Source organism: Trichechus manatus, unplaced genomic scaffold (assembly GCF_000243295.1).
Source record: "Trichechus manatus latirostris isolate Lorelei unplaced genomic scaffold, TriManLat1.0 scaffold00019, whole genome shotgun sequence".
In the NCBI taxonomy this organism is placed as follows: domain Eukaryota; kingdom Metazoa; phylum Chordata; class Mammalia; order Sirenia; family Trichechidae; genus Trichechus; species Trichechus manatus.
In genome coordinates, this window is record NW_004443955.1 from 14364125 (window position 1) to 14391853 (window position 27729).

The 27729-nt window shown below is 43.9% G+C and overlaps 1 protein-coding gene across 1 annotated transcript in view; it reads left to right on the top strand.

The window, feature by feature from the left end:
• TTC23 (tetratricopeptide repeat domain 23) overlaps positions 1-21602 on the top strand; it is a 109426-nt gene extending 87824 nt beyond the window's left edge. Inside the window, exons 8-10 of the mRNA XM_023727808.1 lie at positions 1638-1787; positions 20055-20137; positions 21488-21602. Of these exons, the coding sequence (XP_023583576.1) occupies positions 1638-1787; positions 20055-20137; positions 21488-21602 (348 nt within the window). The remainder of the gene's footprint in view (positions 1-1637; positions 1788-20054; positions 20138-21487) is intronic.
• Positions 21603-27729: the final 6127 nt, after the last annotated feature.

Genomic DNA, 27729 nt, shown 5'->3' on the forward strand with positions numbered 1-27729 from the left:
CATATCATCTGCAAACAGGGACAGTTTAACTTCTTCATTACCAATTTGGATGCCCTTTATTTCTTTTTCTTGCCTTATTGCTCTAGCTGGAACTTCCAGCACAGTGTTAAATAGGAATGATGATAAAGGGCATCCTTGTCTTGTTCCTGTTCTCAAGGGGAGTGTTTTCAGCCTCTCTCCGTTAAGAATGATGTTGGCCATTGGTTTTGCATAGATGCCCTTTATTATGTCAAGAAATTTCCCTTCTATACCTATTTTATTGAGAGTTTTTATCAGGAATGGGTGTTGGACTTTGTTGAATGCCTTTTCTGCGTCAATTGAGATGATCATGTGATTCTTTTCTTTCTTTTTATTTATGTGGTGAATTACATTGATTGATTTTCTAATGTTGAACCATCCTTGCATAACTGCTATGAATCCTGCTTGGTCACGGTGTATTATTTTTTTGATATGATGTTGAATTCCATTGGCTAGAATTTGTTGAGAATTTTTGCATCTATATTCATGAGAGATATTGGTCTGTAATTTTCTTTTTTTGTGGCATCTTTGCCTGGTTTTGATATCAGGGTTATGCTGGCTTCATAGAATGAGTTTGGAAGTGTCGCTTCCTTTTCTATGTTCTGAAATAATTTCAGTAGTACTGGTACAAGCTCTTCTCTGAATGTTTTTTAGAATTCTCCAGTGAAGCCATCTGGGCCAGGGCTTTTTTTTTTGTTGGGAGTTTTTTTTATTACCTTTTTAATCTCTTGTTACGGGTCTGTTCAGATTTTCAACATCACTGAGCAGGTTTCTTGACTGCTCTGTGTCTCAGTTTTCTCCTCTGTCAGATGAGTTCACACGTGTAAATTGTTTAGCACAAATCCTAGCATACAAAGGACTCAATACATGTTAGCTTTTGTTTTCATTATTCAACTAAAGTGGATTCCTATAATATCTGAAGTGGGGTTATTCTCCAAGTGTCCTTTGTTCATTCTCTCTTCATAGTTTATAATTTTCTTCCTTTCTTTTTTTTTTCCAACATATGTTATTTCCTGTCTCCTATTTAACCAGAGGAGAGTAGGCTCAGCTCATGATAAACAAAAAAATACCCAGTTGCTGTGGAGTCGATTCTGACTCATGGCAATCCCATCTATGTCAGAGTAGAGCTGTGCTCCATAGGGTTTTCAATGGCTGATTTTTTGGAAGTAGCTCACCAGTCCATTCTTCCCAGGTGCCTCTGGGTGGATTCAAACCACCAGTCTTTCAATTAGTAGCCTTTTGTGCCACCTAGGGACTCGCAGCTTATGATACTGAAAAAAAAAAAAAAATTTTAAAAACTAAACCCCTTGCCATAGAGTCGGTTCTAACTCATAGCGACCCTATAGGACAGAGTAGAACCGCCCCATAGGGTTTCCAAGGCTGTAATCTTTACAGAAGCAGGCTGCCACATGTTTCTTTTTCGGAGCAGCTGCTAAGTTCAAACCGCCAACCTTTGGGTTACTAGCCAAGTGCTTATCCACTGCACCACCAGGGCTCCCTACCAAAATCCATTCCTCTAAAAAAGTAAAAATAAACATCAGTTATATAATTTTCTAAGAGTCACTGGTCTTCATCAAACTTTAAACTTTTAACCAGACAGTGTTTTTTCCCTTTCACAGAGAGCGTTCTGTATACTGAAAGAGTCCCTGGAAGCCAAAGTGGAGACATTTGGTGACTTCAGTCCTGAGGTGGCTGAGACATACCGGCTCCTGGGTGGGGCAGACCTGGCACAGGGAAACCACAGCAGGGCCCATAAGAAACTGAACAAGGTAAAGCTGGATCCCACACTAACGCAAAGCAAAACTCCCTCCCTTCCAGCAAGCCACTTTCTCTCCCTCCAGCATGCTCTTTTTAAACGAAACTTTATAAGTGACTTATTTATGTACGTTGATATAACTTTTGCAGTGTGATCTAAGCTAAAACTTTTTGGGTGAAAGATATAGTAATCTTATTTGCATATATTTTTAATAAATTATTAATAATTTTTTACCACGCAAATATTTTTAATCTTTACCTTAGAACATATTTAGAAAATCTTTCTGTATTCCCAGTTTATAGAGGAATTCATCTATGTTTTCTTTTAGTACTTACCTTTTTTTTTATTAATTTGAATTTTATTTATGTGTATGGTGTGAGGTATGGCTCTAATGCTGTCTTTTTTCAAAATGGTTTCCCAGTTGTCCAGCACCATTTTATTAAAAAGCCCATCTTTTATCCAGTAATTTAAGATAATACCTTCATCATATACAAAATTTCTGTATGTACTTGAGCCTATTTCTGGATTTCAGTTCTGTACCACTAGTCTCTCTGTTTATTCATGTGCCAGTACCTTGCTGTTTTAATTATAGAGCTTTTATGGTATGATTTAATAGCTGATAGGACTAGACACCCTTCCTGGCTTTCTCTTCCACCTAGAATATCAGGTTTTCTAGATATTCTTGCAAGTTTGTTAACTTTTCCATGTGAATTTTAGTATCAACCTGTCTGGCTCCATAAAATTTTTGCCAGTATTTTTTTGGGGGTTGTGTTGTTTACAAACGAACTTCAGAAGAACTGACATCTTTTTGATTTTGAGTCATCCTAACCAAGAACAAGGAATGTCTTTCCATTTGTTCATGTCTATTTTTGTATCTTTCAGGTGTGTTTTAAAATTTTCCTCGTGTAGGTTTTGCACATTTCTTAGTAAGTTTATTTCTAAGTACTTTATCTTCTTTATCACTATTGTAAGTGCAGTTATATCTTTTAACGGGTTATTTTTGTGTACACGAAGGCCACTGATTTCTCTGTTAATTTTATGTCCTTCTCGCTTGCTTAATTCTTTGATTGCTTGAGTTAATGTGAGCACTGATTTTCCCAGGCTTCCCAGGTATACTGTTATGTCATCTGCAAATACTTATAGTTTTACTTCTTATTTTTTAATCTTTATGCTTCTAATTGATTTATCTTGCCAAATTGCATTGACTCATACTTCTAGTACAGTGATAAATAGTAGTAAAGATAATGAGCATACTTGCCTTGCTCCTGATCTTAGTGGAAATCCCTCTAGTGATTCCTTATTTAGTAAATTGCTGGCTTTAGGTCTATGGTTTATATACTTTTATCATGTTAAGGAAATGTCCATCAATTCATATTTTCATCATTTTTTTTTTTTTAATTAGAAATGAGTGTTGAATTTTATCAAAGGCTTTTCAGTTATCTGTGAAGATATTTATATGACTCTTGGTGGATCAATTAATACAGAGTATTTAATTGTAATATTGAAGCAACCTTGCATTCCTGGAATAAATCTAAGTCATGTTTTATTATTTTTTAATGTGATGTTGAATTGTTTGCTAATATTTGATTTAGAATTTTTACTCCAGTATTTGCAAGTGATTTTTGTTTAAGTATCAATGTTATATTTACTTCATAAAAATAATTTGGTAGTTCTCCTTTATTTTATGTGCATTGGAGCAATTTAAAAACACATATATAGCATTGAAGCTATCTAGTCTTTGAAATTTGTACCTCCTATGTAACCATTTAGGCATGGTGGTTTTTTGTTTCTGTTTTTGTGGGGTTTTTTGTGTGTTTTCTTTTTTTCCCTCTTTGGTGGGGAAATTGTTTGACAATTTTCTCTATTTTTCCTATAAAAAATTGGTCTGTTGAAGCTTTCCATCTGTAATTGGGTTATTGTTGGTAAACTATATCTTTCTAGGTAGTTATCCATTTCATTTACATTTTCTGATTTATATACATAGAGATTACTTATGCTTTTTAATGATTATTTCCCCCTTATAATGTCTTAGTTTTATATTTGTGTTTTCTCCCTCTTCTCTCTTTTTTTTTTGTGACTGATTTAATTGTTGCCTTGTCTGTTTTGTTAATTTTTTCAAGAATGAGGATTTTGATTCACTAGACCTGCTTTCTGCTGTCTACTTCATTAATTTCTGTTTTTGTCTTTATTATTTCTTCCTTTGTGTTTTATTTTGTTGTAGATTTTTCTCCTATCTTTTTGAGTTAGAAGTTTAATTCATTCATTTTCATGTTTCGTTTTTATTGATAGAAGCGTTAAAAGCCATGAATTTTCCTCTTACTATTGCTTTACTGTATCTTAGAAATTCTCATATGTTGGGTTTTCATTACATTAATTAGTTTTAAAATGGAAAACACCTGGGAACTTCTAAGTAACCTAACTGATCAAACCAAAAAAATTAACTTTAGTTCTGAGTGGGCCGTCCTGTAAGTCCAGTCTTTATCTCTTCTTACATCTTTTCTGATTCTGCTGCAACAAGCACCAGATTTGGTGACTTGTGTAGTGCCTATTCTATTATCAGCGGTCATCAAGTATTTATTGAGCACCTTCTGTGGGCCATTACTGTGCCCAGCAGTCGTGAGGAGAAAACAATGACCAAGACAAATCCGCTCCTTGTCTTTGAGAGCTGCCAGTCTAGCCAGGAGGACATACATTAAACAAGTCATTTCAGATAATTTAAACATTGCACATGTGCCAAAGACATCACGGTGAGAGAAGATCTGAGAAGGAAAGCTGAGGGGGCAGTTGCTCTCTTTCCCATCCTCCACTTCCATACAATAATAGCCAGTGCTTATTGAGTGATTGTTATATCCCTGGCACTCTGTTAAGTGATTTACATATATTAACTTATTTAAACCCTACAGCAACTCTAACAGTTGGGTTCCTCTACTTTCCATATTTTACAAAGAGGGAAACTGAAGCTGAGAGGGTGTCTCAGCCTTGGTTACACAGCAGGATATTGTTGGAGTGCAGACCCAGCACCAGGCACTCTGTATTCTACAGTGTACACTGTCATCTATTTCACATTGAGAGTTTCTGAATAAGATTTTTTTTCTTAAAAAAAAAAAGGTTGAAAACCAGTAGCATAGTGGGAAGAAAGCCAAGATCAGTATAGTAGGTCTCTTTGAATTGCAACTGCCAGAATACACTCAAACTAGCTCAGGCTTAAAAAGACATTTATTGTCTTATGGCGCCAGATGACTAGCAGGGCAGGGATGCAGTGGAGCCTTTGGAGAAACTGCAGCAGCCAGACACTAGAGCCACGAGGGCTCTGCCCAGGGCTCCTCCCTACTTCTCAATGCACCTCATCTTCCTCTCTCACAGCACTGTCTTCCCTCAAGATGGAGTGCATGGCTGCCAGCATTCCTGAGTTTTACGTCCTACCGCCTGTGCCTTTGAAGAGAGGTAGCTGTTAGTCACAGCTTAAAAAAATGTCAGGGAAAAACTGACTGGCCTGGCTTGAATCAGATGCCCACCGCTGGAGCAGTCAGCTGAGGCCGGGGGTGGTAGCTTGTAAAACTACGGTGCTTCCAAGGTAGCCAGGGGACCCTGGGTGGGGGTGACACTGGAAACACAGTCCCATAGCCAGAAGACCTGGGACTGGGTTCACTGGCACCCCACACTCTCATTTTTCAAGCATGTGCAATGAATACAAATAGGAATGAAGCAGTTCCTTCCCCTAAGAGGGTTCCAGGCCAGTGAGGGAGTTACAGTTTGCAAACCCTGAAGTATATTATGTAAAAGTTCTATGCTGTAGGTCCCTATCAGGACCTATAGGAGGGGGTTTAGGGAAGGTGCCCAGATAAGCAGTCCTGGAAAAGAGTATAGACTAGAAGAGGCAGGAATTTTCCAGGTAGGAACATGGGGTAGGAGAAGGAGCAGCACTTGGAAAGGCTCAGGGTAAGAGAACAAAGTAGGTTTAAGAACAGAGCTCGTTGGGCTAGCTGCAGTGGGGAGTGTGGCTGGGAAAGGTGCAGGGCCAAGTCTCTGAGGCTGGGTTTACCAGGTTAAGGGGCTGAGGCCAGGGATCCCACATGATGGCTGCAGGCCCAGCCCAGCCCACTGCCATCCGTTTCTCTATGGCCTGTGAGCTATACATGGTTTTTACAGATGATCATTTTTAATCGAGCTGATGATAGGGAACACGAACTTTGAACCCTAATTGAATGAAAGTTTTACCCCCTAAAAAGAAATCCATTCTTTTCATAGACCTATCTAACAAGAAAATAATTTGCTTTCTCGCGTTATATAGAAGGAGCCCTGCTGGCTCAACACTTAAGCGCTTAACTGAAAACCAAAAGGTTGGCAGTTCTAACCCACCCAGTGGCTCCACGGGAGAAAGACCTGTAGACCTACTCCTGTAAAGATTGTTGTTGTTAGGTGCCGTCGAGTTGGTTCCAACTCATAGTGACCCTATGTACAACAGAACGAAACACTGCCTGGTGCTGCACCATCCTCACAATTGTTGCCATGCATGAGCCCATTGTTGCAGCCGCTGTGTCAATCCATCTCTTTGAGGGTCTTCCTCTTTTTCACTGACCCTCTATTTTACCAAGCATGATATCCTTCTCCTGGGACTGGTCCCTCCTGATAACACGTCCAAAGTATGTGAGACGTAGTCTCGCCATCCTTTGCATTCTGGCCGTACTTCTTCCAAGACAGATTTGTTCGTTCTTTTGGCAGTCCATGGCGTATTCAATATTCTTTGCCAGCATCACAATTCAAAGGCATCAATTCTTCTTCGGTCTTCTTTATTCATTGTCCAGCTTTTGCATGCATATGAGGCGACTGAAAACACCATGGCTTGGATCAAGTGCACCTTAGTCTTCAAGGTGACATCTTTGCTTTTTAACACTTTGAAGAGATTTTTTGCAGCAGATTTGCGCAATGCAATGTGTTGTTTGATTTCTTGAATGCTGCTTCCATGGGTGTTGATTGTGGATCCAAGTAAAATGAAATCCTTGACAACTTCAATCCTTTGTCCATTTACCGTGATGTTGCTTATTGGTCCAGTTGTGAGGATTTTTGTTTTCTTTATGTTGAGGTGTAGTCCATACTGAAGGCTGTGTGTGGTCTTTGATCTTCATCAGTAAGTACTTCAAGTCCTCCTCACTTTTAGCAAGCAAGGTTGTGTTATCTGCGTAATGCAGGTTGTTAATGAATCTTCCTCCAATCCTGATGCCCGTTCTTCTTCACATAGTCCAGCTTCTTGGATTATTTGCTCAGCATGCAGATTGAATAAGTATGGTCAAAGGATACAACCCTGACGCACACCTTTCCTGAAGAGATTACAGCCTAGAAAACCCTATGGAGCAGTTCTACAAAAAAAAAAAAAAATTGTTGCTGTCGAGTCAATTCTGGCTCATAGTGACCCTATAGGACAGAGCAGAACTGCCCCATATGGTTTCCAAAGAGCGGCTGGTAGATTTGAACTGCCGATCTTTTGGTTAGTAGCCGAGCTCTTAACCACAGCACCAGGGTTCCACTACTACATAGTGGCCTCAATTTTGTCTCTTGGCATGAAAAGCCTGAAAGATTTACCATTGGGATCTTTGCATAAAAATGTTTTCCCATCCCTGCTGTAAGCAGCTGGGAGCCGTTGAAGGGTTTCTTTTTTTTTTTTTTCTTTTGTACTTTAGATGAAGGTTTACAGAACAAAGTAGCTTCTCATTAAGCAATTAGTACACGTATTGTTTTATGACATTGGTTAACAACCCTGTGACATGTCAACACTCTCCTCTTCTCGACATTGGGTTCCCTATTACCAGCTTTCATGCCCCCTCCTGCCTTCTTGTCCTTGCCCCTGGGCTGGTGTACCCATTTAGTCTTGTTTTGTTTTATGGGCCTGTCTAATCTTTGGCTGAAGGGTGAACCTCAGGAGGGACTTCATTACTGAGCTAAAAGGGTGTCCAGGGGGCCATAATCTCGGGATTTCTCCAATCTCTGTCAGGCTAGTAAGTCTGGTCTTTTTTAGCGAATTAGAATTTTGTTCTACATTTTTCTCCATCTCTGTCCAGGACCCTCTATTGTGATCCCTGTCAGAGCAATTGGTGGTGGTAGTGGGGCACCGTCTAGTTGTGCTGGACTTAGTCTGGTGGAGGCTGTAGTACTTGTCGTCCATTAGTCATTTGGACTAATCTTTCCCTTGTGTCTTCAGTTTTCTTCATTCTCCCTTACTCCAGATGGGTTGAGACCAGTGGAGTATCTTAGATGGCCACTCACAAGCTTTTAAGACCCCAGATGCTATTGACCAAAGTAGAATGTAGAACACATTCTTTATAAACTATGTTATGCCAGTTGAGCTAGATGTTCCCTGAGACTGTGGTCCCCACAGCCCTCAGCCCAGTAGTTTGATGCCCATTGAGGGAATTTTAAGCAGGGCACTTCAGGTATATATTTGTAGTTTGGATAAAAAAAAAAAAATCACTGTGATCATAGTATTGAAAATGGAATGGAGATGACCAAGACTTGAGGCAAGAGACCTCAGCTTTCTCATCCATAAAATGGAGACAACAGAACACCCATTCTCCTTCCCTCCTACGGCTGTTCTCAGGGTCCATTGAGGTGAGGTAAGTGAGAATGGGGATAGCCCAGACCCTGTCCCAGGATGGAGGAAAAGCTAGAGCTTCCATGGCCAAGGCTGCTGCCAGCCAGTTGGGAATCTCCACTTTCCTTTCCCCTCCTCTATCCCTCCTGAGAAGGGTACATGAAGTAGGGGAAATTCTTCCAAGGGCTCAGCCTAGCCACTCATCTCCAGGCAGGAGAGGGTTGGTGTGGATCCAGAGTATAGGGGAGGACAGCAGATGGTAATGGCAGGGCTGATAAGGGGCCAGTAAGACCTTCACTCAGCCTCTGCTGGCTCCTACTGGGCCGGGCGGGGCTGGGCTGGTACCGTTATCGACCTCCTGCTTAAGTTTGAGTCCACCCACGAGTACCTTGGAAGAAGGGCCTGGTGATCTACTTCTGAAAGATCAGCCTATGGAGTACAGTTCTACTGTGACACACGAGGTCACCATAAGTCAGAGTTGACTTGATGGCAGCTGGTGGTGGTGGTGGCAGCTTGGTGTTAGGTTGCTGCTGCTGGGAGATGTTCATCTGTCGGTCGATCTTCGTCTTCACAGCAGCCCTGCAGTCAGACTTTATAGCCGGCTGTCACCGAGAAGGGGCCTGAGGCTCATCAATGTGAGCGAACTTTCCACTGACAGGTTACTCTGAAGTGAAGCCTACGCTGTTTTTGTCCAGTCTTTTGCCAAGAGTGGATCTTGAACCACTGGCATCAGGGTGGCCTCCTGAATCAGAGTCCCTGGGCAGAGCTCCAGGATCTGAATTTTAGCCAGCTTCCTAGGGGAAGTTTGAGAATCACGCTCTGAGCCTTGCTGCCTCTGCAGATCAGTTCAGGTTCAAGAAACTCAGATTTCATCAGCCAGATAAACTGTAGCAGAAGCCGGTGACATTGTTTTCCTTTAGTGTGGCCTCATTACTTATCTGTCCTGAAAGCAATGACTTTGACATTTCAAAGATATCACATGTCAGAATAGGAGAGCAAAGGGCTGAAACTTTTACTTGGGGAGGTTTTGCATGCTCTGTACACACAGCTATCGTTTCCAGCTCTCCATGTGGACACATCTGAGGACAGGGACACTGGGGCACAGGTGGGGACTTCACACATGCTTTTCCCATCTGCTGCTGAACCAGTTTCTTAAATGCCATATTTAGCACTGGGGCTCTGTGAAGCCAGCAGCTTTCTACAGCCACCGGCCCGGTGGTGCCTCTCTCGTTTTTGACACAACAGCTGCGTCACCCAAGTTTTCAACTCAGTAGCCGGAATCCACTGAAGAATGGCTTTTCCAGATGTGCCACCCAGTGCTGAGTGGTCCTCCCAGGCATGAAAAACAGGAAGGCTTGAGGAACAAAGCAGACAGCAGGATTAAATTACAGACCAGAAAGCTGTATTATTGATCTGTCTTTTCAAGGCATCTGCCTCCAGGGGAAAATAGGAGAACTCTCTTGGCTCCAAAGGAAATTTCCATAGCAAAAGTTCACATGCTTTTGCAGCTTAGAGACGTGTTTGATTCTAGGATGGGCTTAATTGCCAACGTTTTCATCCAAGTGAAAAGAAAGCCTGAAAAAAGAATTCATGAAGACTGTTCCATAGGTCGGTCACATGACTCATATACCCAGGCCTGGTTATATTGTGAAAGGCGCCTGGCTGGTGCAAATGGTTTGCGATCACTGCTAACCTGAAGGTTGCTGGTTCAAACCCACCCGGCAGCTCCGCAGAAGAAAAGGCTTGGCTGTCTGCTTCCGTAAAGATTACAGACAAGAAAACCCTATGGAGCTGTTCTACTCTGTCACACATGGGGTCTCCATGAGTTGGGGGCCGACTTGATAGCTAACAACAACAACAGTTATATTGTGAAGTGGGGTTTGGGTCCATCCTTCATCTGGGCTCCATATTAGGGTTCAGTCCATTGTCTGACAACTTTAAAGCTGTGAACATTAAACATTGTCATAAAAGAATAATATGATTTTATATGTCCTCTTTCTCCCAGGAATTCAAAGCCTACTCTAATGAGTCTTTTGAAGGAAGAAGGAAAATTATTATTCATTTGTGGGTCAAGACTTGTGAGCAGACCATCAGGTCTTTGCTGTATTCTAGCCATTCTTCCAACTGCCCAGACACACCAAGCTGTCCTCTAGATGGCCATACTTTATAGACAACTCATGTCTTATAATTCTATCGGTGTCCACTTAGTTTTACCTTCCCTTTCACGTATTTGGCATTTGCTTTGTTTCCCTGGATACCAGGAGATCCAGAGCCAAATTTGGAGTGCACACAGAACCATGTTTGCCCCCATTGTCTTCAGGTTTAGATTCTATTCTCATTTTTCCAGATTTTCAAATTGTCTTCTCCTAACCCGTTATTGGGCTGCAGCAGTCACCTCAAATCCCTTTATAAAGAGACAAATATATTAAAGATCTTTCAAGCAAGCACTCATCCTCGAAAATGTTTGTTAATCCCTGGATATAGTATGAGGATGGAGCTGAGAGTTAGGGAGGCCGGGATCATCCATTTTTAACCTTCTGTCGGGGGAAATGTGGAGCCCCCCCGCCCACCTGCTACAGGCTGGGTGTGAGTGAGAATTGAAGGTCCCCTGGCCACAGCTACTCTGGTTTCCTCAGCTGCAGGGAAGAGGGGCTGTCTGCTGGGCCAGGCCCCTAGCTCCGGCAGCCCAGGTACAGCACCCCCACATTTGCTTCCTCTTAGAAAACACAGACCTGTAGTGTGCACAGACTGCCTAGGAACAAGGCAGCGTTTGCTGTGGAAAAGCTCCTGGAATATCCAAGCTTGTCCTGTGTCCTAGCGAATGAGCAATGCCTTAAAAAAAAAAAAAAACCAAACCAGTTGCCATCAAGCCAACTCTGACTCATGGTGACCCCATGTATGTTAGAGCAGATAGCTGGGCCTTTCTTTCAAAACACCTCTCGATAGGTTCAAACCGCCAATCATTCAGTTAGTAGTGAAGCTACACCACCACCCAGGGACTCGAACGATGCGTTAGAGGTTCCTAAAGGGCACCGGGGTGCAGGGAGGCACACAACTGCGGGTCTGCATGGACTGTCCTGGCCTGAGACTACCTGGCAATTTATCAGAGCCTTGCTGGACACAGGGGAACCATGACTTTATGGGTGGATGGCCAAGGTTAAGGAAAAGGCAAGCTCTCCTACCACATAAATGCTGTGTAACCTTCAACACATTGGAAGAGCTGTGGTTGGCCTGGCCAAACTCAGGAAACACGGCCCGCGACAGCTGAGCTCGATCTCATCAGGGAAGCGTGCCAAGGAGAGGCAGCTCAGAGGGCTCAGCTTTAGGAGATTCTGCATTCTTGCTCTAGCTGCCTCAGGAATAGGCAAATCTGATTTTGATATAAAAGGCTGGCTCTCTGCTTTAACAACAAACCCTAATTTATATGTAGCATGCAGCAGAATGCCTCTCGACAGCCAGTCATGCTGATGCATTTGTTTTCTAAACGTTTGTGTTGCAGTTGTCCTGGAGAGAAATGATGGTAGCTTGCTCCAAGACAGTGGCCAGGGGATGGAGCAAAGTCGTGGGGGAGTCGAGGGATGTCGATAAGAATGTAGAGCCCATGGTACTTGGCAACTTGGAGGTGAGAAGGGAGGGAGACAGCAAGGTTGACATCCACATTCCGAGGCTGGCATGCAGCAGAGACTCAGGAGAAGCCACTGTGAGCACCTGTGTGGGTGGCGGGGCTTGGGTCCCTCCCTTTCTACCTCAGCTCCCGTTTCCCTCCTCATCCTAGGATCTCTGTTCTCCACCTTACCTATATGTCTCTCATGGACCCCTCCACCCACAGCTGCATCAATCCTTGGATCTTAGAATTAGTGGCCCTTCAAGTAAGAGAGACACAGGATTTGTGTGTGTGTGTGTGTGTGTGTGTGTGTGTGTGTGTGTGTGTGTGAGAGAGAGAGAGAGAGAGAGTGCACACAGGGGTGTGTTTCCTCAAAAACTTCCCAATCCTGCTGCTCAGGACTGCCCCACACACCTCCCTACCTGGTGCTGTCACCTGGCTGACTCCTCATCCTTCAGGTCTCACCTCCAATGTCACCTCCTCAGAAAGGCCTTCGCTGACTCGCATACCCGTCTCCCACCACCACCACTCCCCCTTTTATTCTTATAGTCCCATGTTCTTTTTTTCCCCTAGCACTTATTACATGTTGTTATGACACGCTTATTTGTATATTTTTTCATGTCTATCCCCCGCTACATTAGACGCCCCCTGAAAGCAAAGCCCACGCCTGTCCATTCTCTGCTCTCCCACTGGGCTGGGCACAGGGCTGGTGGACAGCAGTGCTCGGTGGGCACATACTGAGGGCTGACTGGTTGTGGTGGGGTTTGTTTGTAGTCAGGACGGACTCCACAGAAGCAGCCACCACCCTCGACTCTCTCCACAGGAAAATGCTATCTGATGAGTTGTGTTTGGGTTTATCCTTTCAGTTCCACAAGGTTATCATTTAAATAATCATTCCTGCCTTCCCCGCAATGATTAGTCAGTGAAAGTATTTTTGTGTTTTTGTTTTTTTTTTACACTTTTATAAGACATGTCACTTCCATGTATCATGGTTTCTGAAAGTTTCTTTTTTTAATTAGTATTAGCCTTGAGAAATGACATGAAAACGGAAGCATAATTCATGGGTCTCTGGGTAATTTCTCCATTGTGGACATAGTCTAGCATCAGATAACATATGTAAAGAAGAGTAGTGATTTCACATCCTCAGAATTAGAGTAATTAAAATGTTTGACTTTCTCTGGCTTTGTTTTTCATCTCATATAAAGAGAAAACATAAGTAATAGCATGACAGACCATACCAGGAATGAAAAAGAAAAAAAAAACTTTGTCAGTTTTGTATTATTGAGCCATGTAGCCTTCCCATTTAAATGACCACTGTAGTCCCTGCTGCAGTGATGAGTAATACATAGGCTCATTCATTGGCACTTTCATTGTTTGAAACTCACCGATAGAAATTCTGCTGCCATCCCAGGACCTGACGGACAGGGTTGAGGAAGGGAGGGGTAGCAATGACACCCCCACTCCACTTCTGCAGCGAGGCTGCCCTGAAAATGGCCTTGAGTAATGACTGCAAATTTTCAGAGATCCCAAAACACAGAAAATATGCCCTCTTGTGAATTTGTGTATTTAACTATTTTTTGTTTTTTTTTTTTTAAGCCAGAGTATACTGAGTCAAGGAGCCCTGGTGGCACAGTGGTTAAAATGCTCAGCTGCTAATCAAAATCATCTGTTGTTCGAACCCACTAGCTGCTCCTCGGGAGAAAGATGTGGCAGTCTGCTTCCTTAAAGATTACAACCTTGGAAACCCTATAGGGCAGGTCTACTCTGTCTTATAGGGTTACAAGAGTTGGAATCGACTCAGTGTCAACGGGTATACTGAGTCAGCTAACCTGCACCCATCGCTGCCACTGACCCACTCCTCTGTCCACTGGTAAGGGTGGCAGCTCAGAGGCAGGCCATAGGTAGGAGGACAGCAAGCTGACACTCCTCTTCCAGCTCCCTGGGCTTCAGCCTTCAAAACTCCATGTCAAAAATAATTTTTAAAACTTGCATCGAATGCTTAAGATTATCTCTTAACTATCCTAGTTTGACGAACGGCTCCTGAGAGAAGAGGGAACAGCACTCTTTCTGCTCTTGAACTTGATAGGATTATAATTTTGAAGATTTTTGACAATGCTCTCACAAAGAACCGTCCTTACCAGAGGTTTTAGTTACTGACGTATCCCTGAAGCCCGATGGCCCAAACCACGTGTCTTAGTTGTCTAGTGCTGCTATAACAGAAATACCACAAGTGGACGGCTAACAAACGGAAGTTTATTCACTCACAGTTTAGGAGGCTACAAGTCCGAATTCAGGGCCCCAGTTCCCAGAATAGGCTTTCTCTCTCTGTCAGCTCTGGGGGAAGGTCCTTGTCATTAATCTTCCCCTGGTCTAGGAGTTTCTCAGCACAGGGACTCTGGGTCCAAAGGACGTGCTCTGCTCCTGGCATATCTTTCTCGGTGGCATAAGGTTCCCTCCAACCCTGCTTGCTTCTCTCTTTTATATCTCAAAAGAGATTGACTGAAGATGCAACCTAATGCTGCAGATTGAGTCCTACCTCATTAGCATAAAAAGCTGTTGCCATCGAGTCAATTCCAACTCATAGTGATGCTATAGGACAAGAGTAGAACTGCCCCGTAGGGTTTCCAAGGAGCGGCCGGTGGATTCGAACTGCCAACCTTTTGGTAGCAGCCATAACTGTTAACCACTGTGCCACCAGGGCTCCCTCATTAGCAGAGCTGCCTCTAATCCTGCCTCATTAATATCATAGAGGTTAGGATTTACAGCACATAGGATAATCACATCAGATCACAAAATGGTAGACAACCACACAATACAGGGAATCATGGCCTAGCCAAGTTGACACATTTTTGGAGGACACAATTCAATCCATAACATCATGTCTTGAAGTTCCATATGAGAATGTGCTCAGCATATTTATTTGTTCATTTATTTAATCATTCATTCATTCAGCAAATATTGCATCTACTTATATCCCTAGGACACAAAGGTGACCAAGGACATGTGGCCCCTGCCCAGGAGCAGCTTGCAGTCTGGAATAAGTGCCAGCCTTGCCCTGAGTCTTCCTCTGGAGACAGGGAGGGGAGTCAAGGGGAAGACCAGCCCACTGTGCGCTATTTAAGGAATAATAGACACATAAGTGACTTTCTACCACCACTGCAGATAAAATCGAATAACCACAACATATGCCTTCTTAAAGTTCGTGTGGAAATTTTTCAGTTTTTTGTCCACTTCAAAGGAAAGTGAGAAACACCCTTTCATTGCTGATTTCAAAATGGGTACACTGGACTCCTTGGAAAAATCTGGAGAGTACAGAACACCTTCGTTTATGGTAGAGAATATTCTAACGTCGATGTTTGGGTGTTCTTTACTTAGCTCAAGGGGTGGTCACAATGCTGGACTTTGTCTCTGTCACTGTCTGTGTTTTTAACAAAAGAATTGAAAGACCTACTTCACCCCAAAATGCTTAAACAAATTTGGCTAAAAGCTGTAAATCATTTAAAACTTCAGTTTGTGCTTTTTAGATATTAGTTATGTAAAACAATTTTCTAGTAAAAATCAGTACTGAGTTTCTTTGTAATTAAAAAAGTATATCTTGAAGACTATTTCAATTAATGGATGAACTGCTTTTTTATCTTGGTGCCTGGTATGGCTTTCCAGGCCACTGTAATCACAAAAGGGACAAACATGTCTGTTTGTCTCCTAGTTGCTATCCCTTTGCATCTCTTCTCACTTCAGCTGGAATCATAGGCAAAGCTCCTTAGTGATGATGCTGTGTTGACCGCTGTCACGTCAGCCCCCAACTCATGGCAACCCCATGCACAACAAGATCGGGCTGTTGTGATCTATAGGGTTTTCACTGGCTGATTTTCAGAAGTAGATTGCCAGACCTTTCTTCCGGTCTGTCTTAGTCTGGAAGCTCCACTGAAACCCGTTCAGCATCATAGCAACATGCAAGCCTCCAATGACAGACCGGTGGTGGCTGTGCATGAGGTGCATTGGTTGGGAGTTGAACCCAGGTCTCCCATACAGAAGTCAAGAATTCTACCAATGAACCACGACTGCCCTCTTAGAAAAATCTATTAACTCCAGAACAGAGGAGTCTTGGCTGGAGTCCAGGGGGTAGAGTGCAGGTGAAGTTCACCTCTCTGGGCTCCATTACTGAAAAGACTGGCTTCACACAACCTTGATCCTCTCTGCTATTGTTCCACTAACATTATATCCCCAGGAAAGTGATCAGCATGCAAGGTCTGAAACTATGTAGGGCTTAGTACAGCCAGTGAGAATTTGTAAAAACACTCTCAATTGCCTTGTCATTCATTGAGGGAATTCACCAATATTCAGCTAATGGTATCTCTTTCCCTAGAGAGTAGGGGGGCCCGGGGGAGAGGACGCTTCCATAACCAAAGCAGTGGGATGGAAATTCCTCCAGAGTTTTTGATTTCCGAGCCCATATGTAAGGCAGACCCAGCCGAGACCTCAGACAGTCTCAAATAAATCATTATAATGTCAGTAAAATTCTAATGCCACAGTGAATGAATTAACACCAAGCCATGCCGACATCAGCTCTTCTGAAAATGAGCTGGTGGAGGCACTCATACATATGTAAACAGGCAAGAGCGGGCGGGTCTAAAACGAGACTTGATCTTTTACACAGAGTGAAGGTATTTCTTGTCATGTAGCAGAAAATGAAGTCTGTTCTGGCAGGAAGTGTTAGCCCTTGAGAGAGGCCTTTCTCAGACTTGCTTCTTGCTGGCTGTCCCCTTTGGAGCACCTCCTGTCAGGCCCTGCGCGGAGTAGGAGCGTCACTACATTAAAGGGGAGACTCACCCAGGCTTACAGCAGCTGCAACTCAAGCAGGAGATGAGTGCGAGAAGAGCTTCCATAAGCGTCATGGGTGTCCAAAACCTGCCCCCAGCCCTCAAAGCAACACAGAACTTTCTAAACCTCCTCATTTCCACCATCATGACAATCTGTCTGTAGATTAAAGCAAAACTGGCTCCAAGGCACAGAATGGGTAGCATCTAGACTAGGCCAGGCCAAGGCTCCAGTGCAGATTTCTAAAGGCTGGGGCTTGTTTGATGCAGTGGCTGGGAGCCTTGCCTTTGTAGAAAATGAATAACAGAAAAATTTTACTACTTCTTGGTTGTATATACTTCAACTAAAAATAGTTAATACTTTCTGTTATTTAAAAAATCCTGCCATATTCTAGTCAGATAATATTTCTCTTCTCCAAACGACAACCACATTCTCAGATTCCTAGATTAAAACAAACATTCAGGCAGGTTTGATATTTCCCACAGCTTAGAAAGACAAAGCATCTTGGCTGCTGGCATTTTAATGTTCTCGAAAACCTAAAAATGGTTGGTGGATCAGAATGAATAAACAGTCTCAGCACTAAGTCCCCAAATCCTCACACTTTTTTTTTTTACTCAAGATGTTAACATGTCAAAAAACTAATTTAGTCTTTTAAATACGTTATGAAATCTTTCAGACATGCAGAAAACTCTGAAGAATAATATAACAATCATCTCTTAACTCGCTGTTCAACACAAAACATTACACATAAGTTAAAACCTCCTGGGTACCCCTACCTGGCCCATCCCCAGGAAGCGCCTATCCTGAATTTGATAGAATCATTCCCATTCTTTTCTTTATTATTCCACTCTGGTTTTGTTTTACATGTTTTTAAATTTCATATAGGAGTCCCTAGGTAGTGCAACCCTGGTGGCCTAGTGGTTAAGTGCTACGGCTGCTAACCAAAAGGTTGGCAGTTCGAATCCACCGGGAGCTCCTTGGAAACCCCGTGGGGCAGTTCTACTCTGTCCTATAGGGTTGCTATGAGTCGGAATCAACCCGATGACAATGGATTTGGTTTAGGTAGTGCAAACGGTTAAGCGCTCGACTACTAACTGAAAGGTTGGCTATTCAAACCCACCCAGAGGCGCCGCAGAAGACAGGCCTGGAGATCTGCTTTTGAAAAGTCACAGTTTTGAAAACTCTGTGGAGTTTGCCATTGACAGGGTGGCAACTAACAACAACAAGAACCAACTTCATATAAGTAATATATATAGTATATGCATTCATCTCTAATTTGCTTTTTCCCCCTCTACTTTATAATCATAGATGATCTATCTGGAGATATATATATATATATATGTATGTATATATGTTGTTGTTATGTGCTGTTGAGTCGGTTCTGACTCATAGCAGCCCGGTAGGACAGAGTAGAACTGCCCCATAGGGTTTCCAAGGAATGGCTGGTGGATTGAACTGCCAACCTTTTGGTTAGCGGCGCAGCTGTTAACCATTGTGCCACCAGGGCTCCCATATGTATATATATGTGTGTTTATATACACACACACACACATATATATACGTACACACATACATGTATCAAACATTTGTATGATATCATACATGTCATACATATGATACAATACATATGTATATCTATCACACTTATCCATTACTAAATATTACCAAATTGCTCTACAAAGCAATTGTACAGTGTTGTTGTTAGTTGCTGTTGAGTCAATTCCGACTCATGGTGACCCCATGTATGCAAACTAGAACTGTTCTATAGGGTTTTCAAAGCTGTGACCTTTTGGAAGTAGATTGCCAGGCCTGTCTTCTGAGGCACTTCTGGCTGGGTTTGAACCACCAACTTTTCAGATAGTTGTCAAGCACTTAACCATTTGTACCACCCAGGGAAAGAATTCCGGTTGCTTCATATCTTTGACAAAGCTTGGTGTTGTCCAACTATAATTTCTGCAGTATGATGGGTGAAAAAGGGTACCTCACTGAAGTTTTAATTTACCTTTCTGGTTACTAGTGAGGCTATTAGCCATTCTTATTGACCAACTTATTTGAATTACCTCTTTATATCTTTTGCCCATTTTTTAATTGGGAATTGCTCATTTTTATTTTTCTCATTGCTTTGTAGGAGTTCTTTATGTATTCTGAGTGCTAATCCTTTCTTTTACGTGCATTGCAACTATCTCCCTCAGTCTGTGGTTTGTCTTTGTACTTTACATGTGGTGAATTTTGATGCACAGATATTTTGAGTTTGATATGTTTAAATTGTATCTTTTACTTTGTGGTTTGTCTAGATCTTGTCTCACAAATACTTCGCTACCTCAAGATCATAAAGATATTCTCCAGTATTTTCATCTAGTAGTTCCAAGTTCTGCATTTCACATTTAGTTGTTTTATCTATCTGGGATTAATATTTGTGTTTGGTATGGGATGGGGATCTATTGCTTTTCCATTCACAAACCAGTGTTCCCAGCACCACTTATTGAATAGACCATAGCTTTCTCACTGTCCCTGCTAGGCCATTTCTGTTATGTATCAAGTGTTAGGCTGTCTGTCCTAGTCCATTGGTCTGTCTGTCTAGCCCTGTGTAAAAATCACATTGTCTTAAGTTACTACAGTTTTATAAAAAGACTTGGCATCCAGTAAAGCAAGTTCATATACCTCATTCTTCTTCAAAATTATTTTGGCCACGTTTGGCACAATTTTATCTCCTTTTCTTGAGTTTTGTCTGGGCTGAGTACAAGCAGTCAATGGCAAGGCAATAAGCAGAAGAGAAAAATCAAGCCAAAATTAGCCCTGGGCAATCCATAAACTGAATATTCAGCTACTGATAACTAAGAAATTGCTGTGTAGTAATGAATATAGAAAGCCCATATTTAAAAAGCATTTACTTGCAAAAACAAAACTATTTTTTTAAAAAAGTTTCTGTACTGTAGCAAGGGACATTTAAAAATAGAAACTAGAGAATATCTTCCGGTCAATATCAATGTTCTTGCCTTTAGTTACTTTTAAACACACTTTTGCACACAGGCAGTCACTGAGAGTTCTCTGACACAGTGCCAAAACTGTATGCTTGTTCCCTGGATCCCCCAGAGCATTCCAGATTGGAGGTCAGACAGTCTGTATGGAGACACTCTGAGAACTCAGTATCCCTCCGTAACATGGGTCTATGAATGAAGTATTCTTTCTTTCATTCAAGGGAGGTTTTATTCTCGCAAAATGCTCTCAGTGACGTTTTTATAACCTCATGATTACAACTTGGTGTTCTACAGTGTCTTCAGATTCAGACCCTCTTATACGGACCACAGGACAAGAGGACCCTGGCCACCCAGCAGACCGTGGATGTCCTGTCCAAGTGAGTTGGCTTTTCCTCACAACATTCCTCTGAGTATGTTGTTCCTTTGCTCTCTTCAGAATCTCAGATGAAACTGATTCTAGAAAGTTCTGAGGTGATCCGTGGAAAGTTTCACTAACAGACTTTTTGTAACTTGTAAATTATGCAAGGCCAATTCCTTTGAAAATCTAGTTGTGGAACATAGTCTTTGCCCAGATTTTCAAGAAGAAATTATCTTTTGAATAATGTCACAAGCCCACGCTGGATTTTATCCTCCCACAGACCCAGCCATCTTCCTCCCACAGACCAGCCCTCTATGGATTAACGCATCCGCTGGAGGGGGAGGGCACAAAGCATACGCATGGAGCCCCGCTGGAGCCCTGCTCTGAGTCGCCCTGAGCTTTAGGGGTCCAGCACTCTACCATGGAGCTCCCCTACCTCACAGTGCCTGTGTCACTGGCAGCCCGTGGCTGACTGCAAAATCCCTGCTCAGGAAAGAGCCCCCGAAGCCTCGGGCCGAGAATGTCAGCCGCCACCACCACCACCAGCACTACCCCGTGTGTGTCAGAGTGGAGCTGTGCTCCATATGGTTTTCAGTTGACTGATTTTTCGGCTGTAGATAATCTTTCTTCCGAGGAATCTCTGCATGGACATGAACCTCCGACCTTTCCATTAGCAGTCAAGCTCGTTAACCGTTTACACCACCAGGGACTCAGGCAGAGGCGTAACTAGGGTATAGCAGGTATGGAAGGTATTGCACCTGCCCTGGGCACGTATCGCCACTGAGCGGTTTCTGTTAACCCGGTGCGGCCAGCAACGTATCTATGGAAAATGGCGCCTATGGCAAACACTGAAATTGCGCCCCTGTCCAAACATCTGACACCCCTCTTTTGGATAATTTTACCATAATATCAGCTCAAAAATACAAGTCAGGCTCCTTAATCTTTTAATTAACACATTATCGTGCTTGAGGAAGGATGTTGGGCCATCCTGGTTTACCAGAAACCGCTCAGTGGCGTCCTGCGCCGAGGGCCAGTGCAGCACCCTAGCTACCCGCCAGTCCCTCTTAAACAGGGAAGATGAGCCAAGGAACCGATCTCGTCAGTCCTTTTTGTTCCGTTGCGTTCACTGAGCCAGCTAAGGATTGTCTCAGTTTATCAAGACTGATCACGAGGAATTAGAAACCAGGAGGAAAAAAAAATGTGTTCTATATTTTTGTGGCATGATTCTTTCATTTCCATCCCCTCCTGAGGTTTTTCATTAAATGTAGCTCGGTAGCTGCTAGGCGTGCCTTTACAAGAGCGCGGGCTGCGGAGGCGGCCATGCGCGTGTCCATGAGCTCGCTCACCCCCACCCTCTGATTTCTCGCAGGGCCCCGGATGTCGGTGGGAAGCCACGGCAGGCTCAGAAAGGCAAGCCGGCGTTCTGCCCGGCAGTACCTCAGCACCCTGCCCACGGGAAGGCGAGGGTTAACGCAGCTGTCTGAGACGTCCTACCGCCCCAAAGAAAGCTTTGGTCAGACCTAAGTGCTTACATTTTAGGGTGCTCTCTCCAACTAGAAGATGGAATTCAGTAGCCATTGTATAGATTTTTAAGGCTCCAGCGTGCAACAGAGACACCACAAACCTCCCACAGGCCACGTTTTGACAATGGATGCCCTTCAGGGGAATCTGGTGCTTCTATAAAGCATTTTTCTTTTTACCACCGGAGTGGTTTTTGTTGCCAACAAAAAATTTTACCCATCAGCACTGCTGAAAGGCTTCCCTTCAAAAACTCAAAACCATCTGCAGCTTGCACAGTCTGGAGTCCGATTTGGAGCAGTAACATTCTGGGAGAAGCCCTTTGTTACATGAAGGTAACAGGGACTGAGAAGAGAATGGTGATAAGCGGGAGCCTGAGGCTCTGGTGTCCAGTGTGTCTAGGTAAATGTGTTTAAAATGAAGCCTACCTCGGAGATCCTCAGAGTCTGAAAAGGGGCACTGAGGGGCATCCTTCATGTCCTCAGTTGCTCATCCGATTTGTATGTACCAGGCAGCATAAGAACTGGGGGCCCAAGTCAGCAAGACACACACAGTCCCTATCCTCCCAGCGCTCACGATCGACATGGATGCTGTTAAGCGTATCACGAGGGCATTAGCCCCTAACCGTGGCAGCACTTGCACCAAAGGAAGAGAGTGACAGGGGGAACTGACTTGGCCTCGGGGTCAGGAGAGCAGGGCCAGGGAAGTGAAAGGCGAGCTAATGGGGTGAGGCCGGCACCGAGAGTCTGCTGGGGGGTCCTGACTACTCCGTTGTGCTCCTGTGGCCTTTGTCCTCTAGGTGGGGAGAGACTGGTGGCTGCTGCTGGGAGCATCTTTGTGAGCTGGCCCAGCCCGGGCCTTGCTCCCCTGCTCTCCCGACAGCGTTCCGGGCTCAGCACGTATGTGGGGTGGGGGGTGCAGCAGGTGGAGGGGTGCACCTTAGTGCCCACAGCAGTCTTCAGGTTCCTGTAGAGAGGCCGCAGTCCCACGAAAGTAGGGAAAACTAGTGCAGGGCTGGGTTTAGCACCCTTCTCCAGCTCTTTGCTGATGATACTGGTGCTGGGATGAGGTGGGTGGAGCACTCACTGGGTGGAGTGGGGGTGGGGGTTGCTTTCCCTTCTCCCTCGGCCCCTTGGCACAGTCCAAGGAGGCTGCAGCCTGGTCATACACGAACAGAAGGATGGCAGTAGGATCTCAGCACTCGGGCCTGCCCTTGGGGCCCCAGTAGAAAACCCAAACCCCACTGGCCTCACCTGTGCAGGGCGCCACCTTGAGAGGAGATGGGGAAAATAAACCACAAAGGGCCTTGGGTGACCACGCAGCCGCGCTGCCTGTACTGAAATGACTTGTAGAGTCTGCTGAGAGTGCTGCCTTCTGCCATCCTGGAGGGCGGGGGTCTCTCCGGGCCCCCGTGGGTTCAGAACCGGTCCCCAGTGCCGTGTGGGCCATGAGGGAGGCCACCTGCTTGAGGTGGCATAGCATCAGTGGACCTGCATGGTCCTACTCATCCTGCTGGCCGACCTTGTTCACCCTCAGCTCAGCCCTCTGGGCCCATGTCCTTGGGTCTTGTGCCCCGTGGCCTACATGGCTGCCCCCTTTTTATTACCATAGAGTTTTTCTATTTGTTTTTTATTGTGGTAAAAATATATATAACTTCTGCCATTTCATCATTTTTACATGTACAACTCTGACATCAGTTACATTCACCATGTTGTGCAACCATCACTACTGTCTCCAAACTCCTGCTGAGTTATTCCCTCACATATTCTTCCACTGGCCTTCACATAGTCGTCTTTGACTGCCTAGTTTTCTTCCTCTCTCCACTGATACCCACTCTCTCCTTTTCTCCCTCACCACCTCCAGCTTCCTGCCCACAGCCACACCCTTCCCCATACAACACCAGAAGAAAAAATCCTCTCCCTCCTCCATCTCAGGAAGGCTCCGGGGAAGCCCAGAGAGTCCAGGTGGACTGACCTTCCCTTTCTGCCTGCCTAAACGAAGGCAGCATGTCCAGCCCTTTTCCTGTCACGGCACATACAGATTTCTGTGCAGTATGCTCAGGTACACAGGAAAACCTACCCAGCCCGGGAGCTCCGTGGCTCCAGATCCCCCTGGTTACCTGCACCCCCGTAATCCATGTGGAGCACGCACACTGGCTGGGGAGCTCTGAGCGAGGGCCCTTCGATTGCAGGAGCCAATCTGGGTAACAGGCAGAAAAGAATATTTACTGGGCAACTGTGGGGCAGTCATCAGCGGGCAACGCTGGGTAACTAGGTCTTGGGAAGGTTCCAGGGCAGGTGTCGGCAACAAACAGACCATGTCTTCTGGGGCCACTAGCAAAAGAGGATTTCTCCCCTCAAGACTCAATTCCTGGGAGTGTCTGCCTGGCCTAACACGGCTGGGAGGTCTCGAGTATTAACCATCCCCCCAGTGCAGCATGCAATGGGAATGGGGTACCCCTTAAGGGAAAATAAGCATACAGTTGCCAGAAGATTGGACATAAATGCTAGGCAGCTATGTAACCTGCAGGTGCCACAACAATGCCCCGTCCTCTGCACGGTGCCCCACTCACTGGCTGACCTACTGCTGTCCTCCTCCTGGGAGCCAGCAGGAAATGACGCAGTGAGGTCAACTTTTCCCCCCTTCCTACGTATGATGTAGAGGAAAAAAAACTGAATTAATTTTAAACTTTATTATCAAACAGTGGGAGGGGGAGAGAAGTCAAAAGCAAACACACACACACAGCTTAAAGCATCAGTAAGATGTTAAGTGCACAGCTAAATGACACACACATTCCCAGGAGGCCGGACCCAGGTGTGAGAGCCGAGGCCGCCTTTCCCCATAGTCCTAGCAACAAGCTTCATCTTCTGCCCAGCAGAAGTTCTTCCTTGAGAATTTGTTCTTTAGCAAATCTTGCACACCTAGCAACTGTAAAGAAGTGTCTCAATGTTTTTAACACAAACCTTTCTCTTAGTTTATACATTTGCAACATTCCCATCTATTAGTATGTGTACCATTCAAAAACAAAAACAAAAACAAAAACCACATTGCCCTAGAGTCAATTCTGACTCACAGCAATGCTATAGGACAGAAGAGAACTGCCCCATAGGATTTCCAAGCCTGTAAATCTTTTTTTTTTTCCAGTTGTACTTTAGATGAAAGTTTACAAACAAGTTTCTCATTAAACAATTAATACACATACTGTTGTGTGACATTGATTGCCAACCCCATGGCATGTCAACACTCTCCCTTCTTGACCTTGGGTTCCCCATTACCAGCTCTCCTGTCCCCTCCTGCCTTCTCATCCTTGCCCCTGGGCTGGTGGACCCATTTAGTCTCATTTTGTTTTATGGGCCTGTCTAACCTTTGGCTGAAGGGTGAACCTTAGGGGTGACTTCATTACTGAGCTATAAGGGTGTCTGGGGGGCCATAGTCTCGGGGTTTCTCCAGTCTCTGTCAGACTAGTAAGTCTGGTCTTTTTTCGTGACTTAGAATTTTGTTCTACATTCTTCTCCAGCTCCATCCCGGACCCTCTGTTGTGATTCCTGTCAGAGCAGTTGGTGGTGGTAGTGGGGCACCGTCTAGTTATACTGGACTCAGTCTGGTGGAGGCTGTGGTAGTCGTGGTCCATTAGTCCTTTGGGCTAATCTTTCCGTTGTGTCTTTGGTTTCTTCTTTCTCCCTTGCTCCAGACGGGGTGAGACCAGTGGAGTATCTTAGATGGCTGCTCACAAGCTTTTTAAGACCCCAGACACTACTCACCAAAGTAGGATGTAGAACATTTTCTTTATAAACTATGTTATGCCCATTGAGCTAGATGTGCCCCAAGACCATGGTCCCCACAGCCCTCAGCCCAGTAATTTGGTCCCTCAGGGAGTTTGAATGTGTCTATGGAGCTCCCATGACCTTGTCCAAGGCTGTAAATCTTTACAGAAGCAGACTGCCATGTCTTTCTCCTGCAGAGTGTCTGGTGGGTTTTGAACCACAAAACTTGTGGTTAGCAGCTTAACCACTCCGCAACCAGACACTTGTAAATCTTTTATAATTTGGGAAAATTTTTATCAGTGGGGTTGATGGCAGTGTGCAAAAGAGATGTGAGATGTGGTCAGTACTCACCAAGAGTGTCCCATCTAGTTGAAGACAGAGGGTTCTATATGACGTGGGGTAAATATTTTAAGTATATATCACGTAAGAGTATACGCTGGCTTTTGGGGGAGAAAGTGGTATCTGATCTGTTACTTCTTCCTTTCTTATTTCTTGACGGACAATATCTTAGAATCACAGAAACTAAATTTTTAAAAATCTGACCCCCCCACACTCCCAAGGGTACGATGACTTTAAGGGTGTTTCACCAAACGTCTGCCATCTGTTACATTTGTTAACTTCAGCATGAGAAGAAGACTGCAGTTATTTTTTTTATCATTTGTAAAAGGAGCCCTGGTGGCACAACGGTTAAGGGCTTGGCTGCTAACTATAAGGTTGGCAGTTCAAACCCACATGGCTCTGTGGGAAAAAGACCTGGCCATCTGCTTCCCTAAAGATTACAGCCTAGAAAACCGTATGGGGCAGTGTACTCTGTCACATGGGGTCACCAGGAGTCAAAAATCGACTCTACAGCACCCAACAACAATAAAAGGCTATGGAGAGGTTCAACGGTTACAAACAGGCAAGGATACATAGCTACTCCTTTGTTTCAAATTAAGTTTGTCAAGCTCCTACGAAATAGCCTTGATTAACACCCTCCCATTTGCACTTAAGGTAACCAACCATCTCGGTGTGCCCAGGAGTGTCCCGGATTTAGCGCAGGAAGTCCCACATCCCAGGAAACCCCTCCACGCTGGGCAGGCAGCATAGTGGGTCACCCTATCTGCAGCGGCCTTCCAAGCTGTTCTTACCAAACCCTTCAGCCTGTATTTGAATATAAGCCAACTGGTTTATGCTATGTCTGCCAGGCTTTTTAGCTCCATGCTAACCAGTTCTAGCTCTGCTCTGATTCAAGTGGAGAATTAAAAACTAAGAGACTTTCCACACATACTCTCCCCAGCGATTCTGTGCTTCCATAAAAACATAATGTGAACACAGAGCTGCTTTATACTTGAGACCACACCACAACAAAATCTACTGGAAAACATTCATTCTCTTTAGAAACAACGCGGACTTTTTTCTTTCTTAAGATTTTTATTTTTACACATTCTTGTGACATTTCCTTTCGTAAGGAATAGGAGGCTAGCAAAATCAGCTTTTTAGAAGACTCCATTCTGAATATGCATTTTAAACAGACAATACTATAACCAGTGGGAAGCTGGAAAACATTCAATTGATACCATTTTGTCTCAACAAAAATAAACAGGAGAAGACTGGTTGTGTCCCCACCCCCTCCAACCATAAAACTGCTTTGTTATCTCCAGTGACTGGCTTACTACCATAGAGCTGTGAGATGGTCCGTCATCATGACGAGGGCACACACTGCTTCTGAACGATCCAAGGACTTCATAACTAACAACAGCTCAGGAGTCCATATGGGAGATACTTGTAGCGGGATACTTCAACTTGGACAGGAAAATTAAGGTCTAAGATATTAACATTATTTCCAAAGAAAGTAGAAGTGGGTCATAATATTAAAAACCTACTCGTGTTAGCGTCCATTTTCAAGGTTGTAAGCTAGGATAGTTACATCAAACTAAGCTGCTTCTGTTTTGACCTTAGTCTGTCACCTTGATCAAATTCTCACCAGTAAATCACTTATACAAATATCATTACCAATTACAACTAAAATAAAATTAGCATATTTTTGACTACATTAGAAACAAATCTTTGTTTATGCTAATCATGAGTTCATTCTGGTAGATATAAAAAAAAGTTTGAAACTTGCAATCCAAATCAACTTTCTCTTTCTATACTTTGATTCACAAGTGTTTCTGTTTTGTAATCGTGGTAAAAATATATATATAATAAAACGTTCGCCAATTCAATTTTTACATGTATAATTCAATGACATGGATTACGGTCATCACGCTGTGCAACCATCACCGCCATCTTTTTCCAAATTATTCCACCACCACAGGTGTTACTAAATCATAGCTGCATTCCTCTT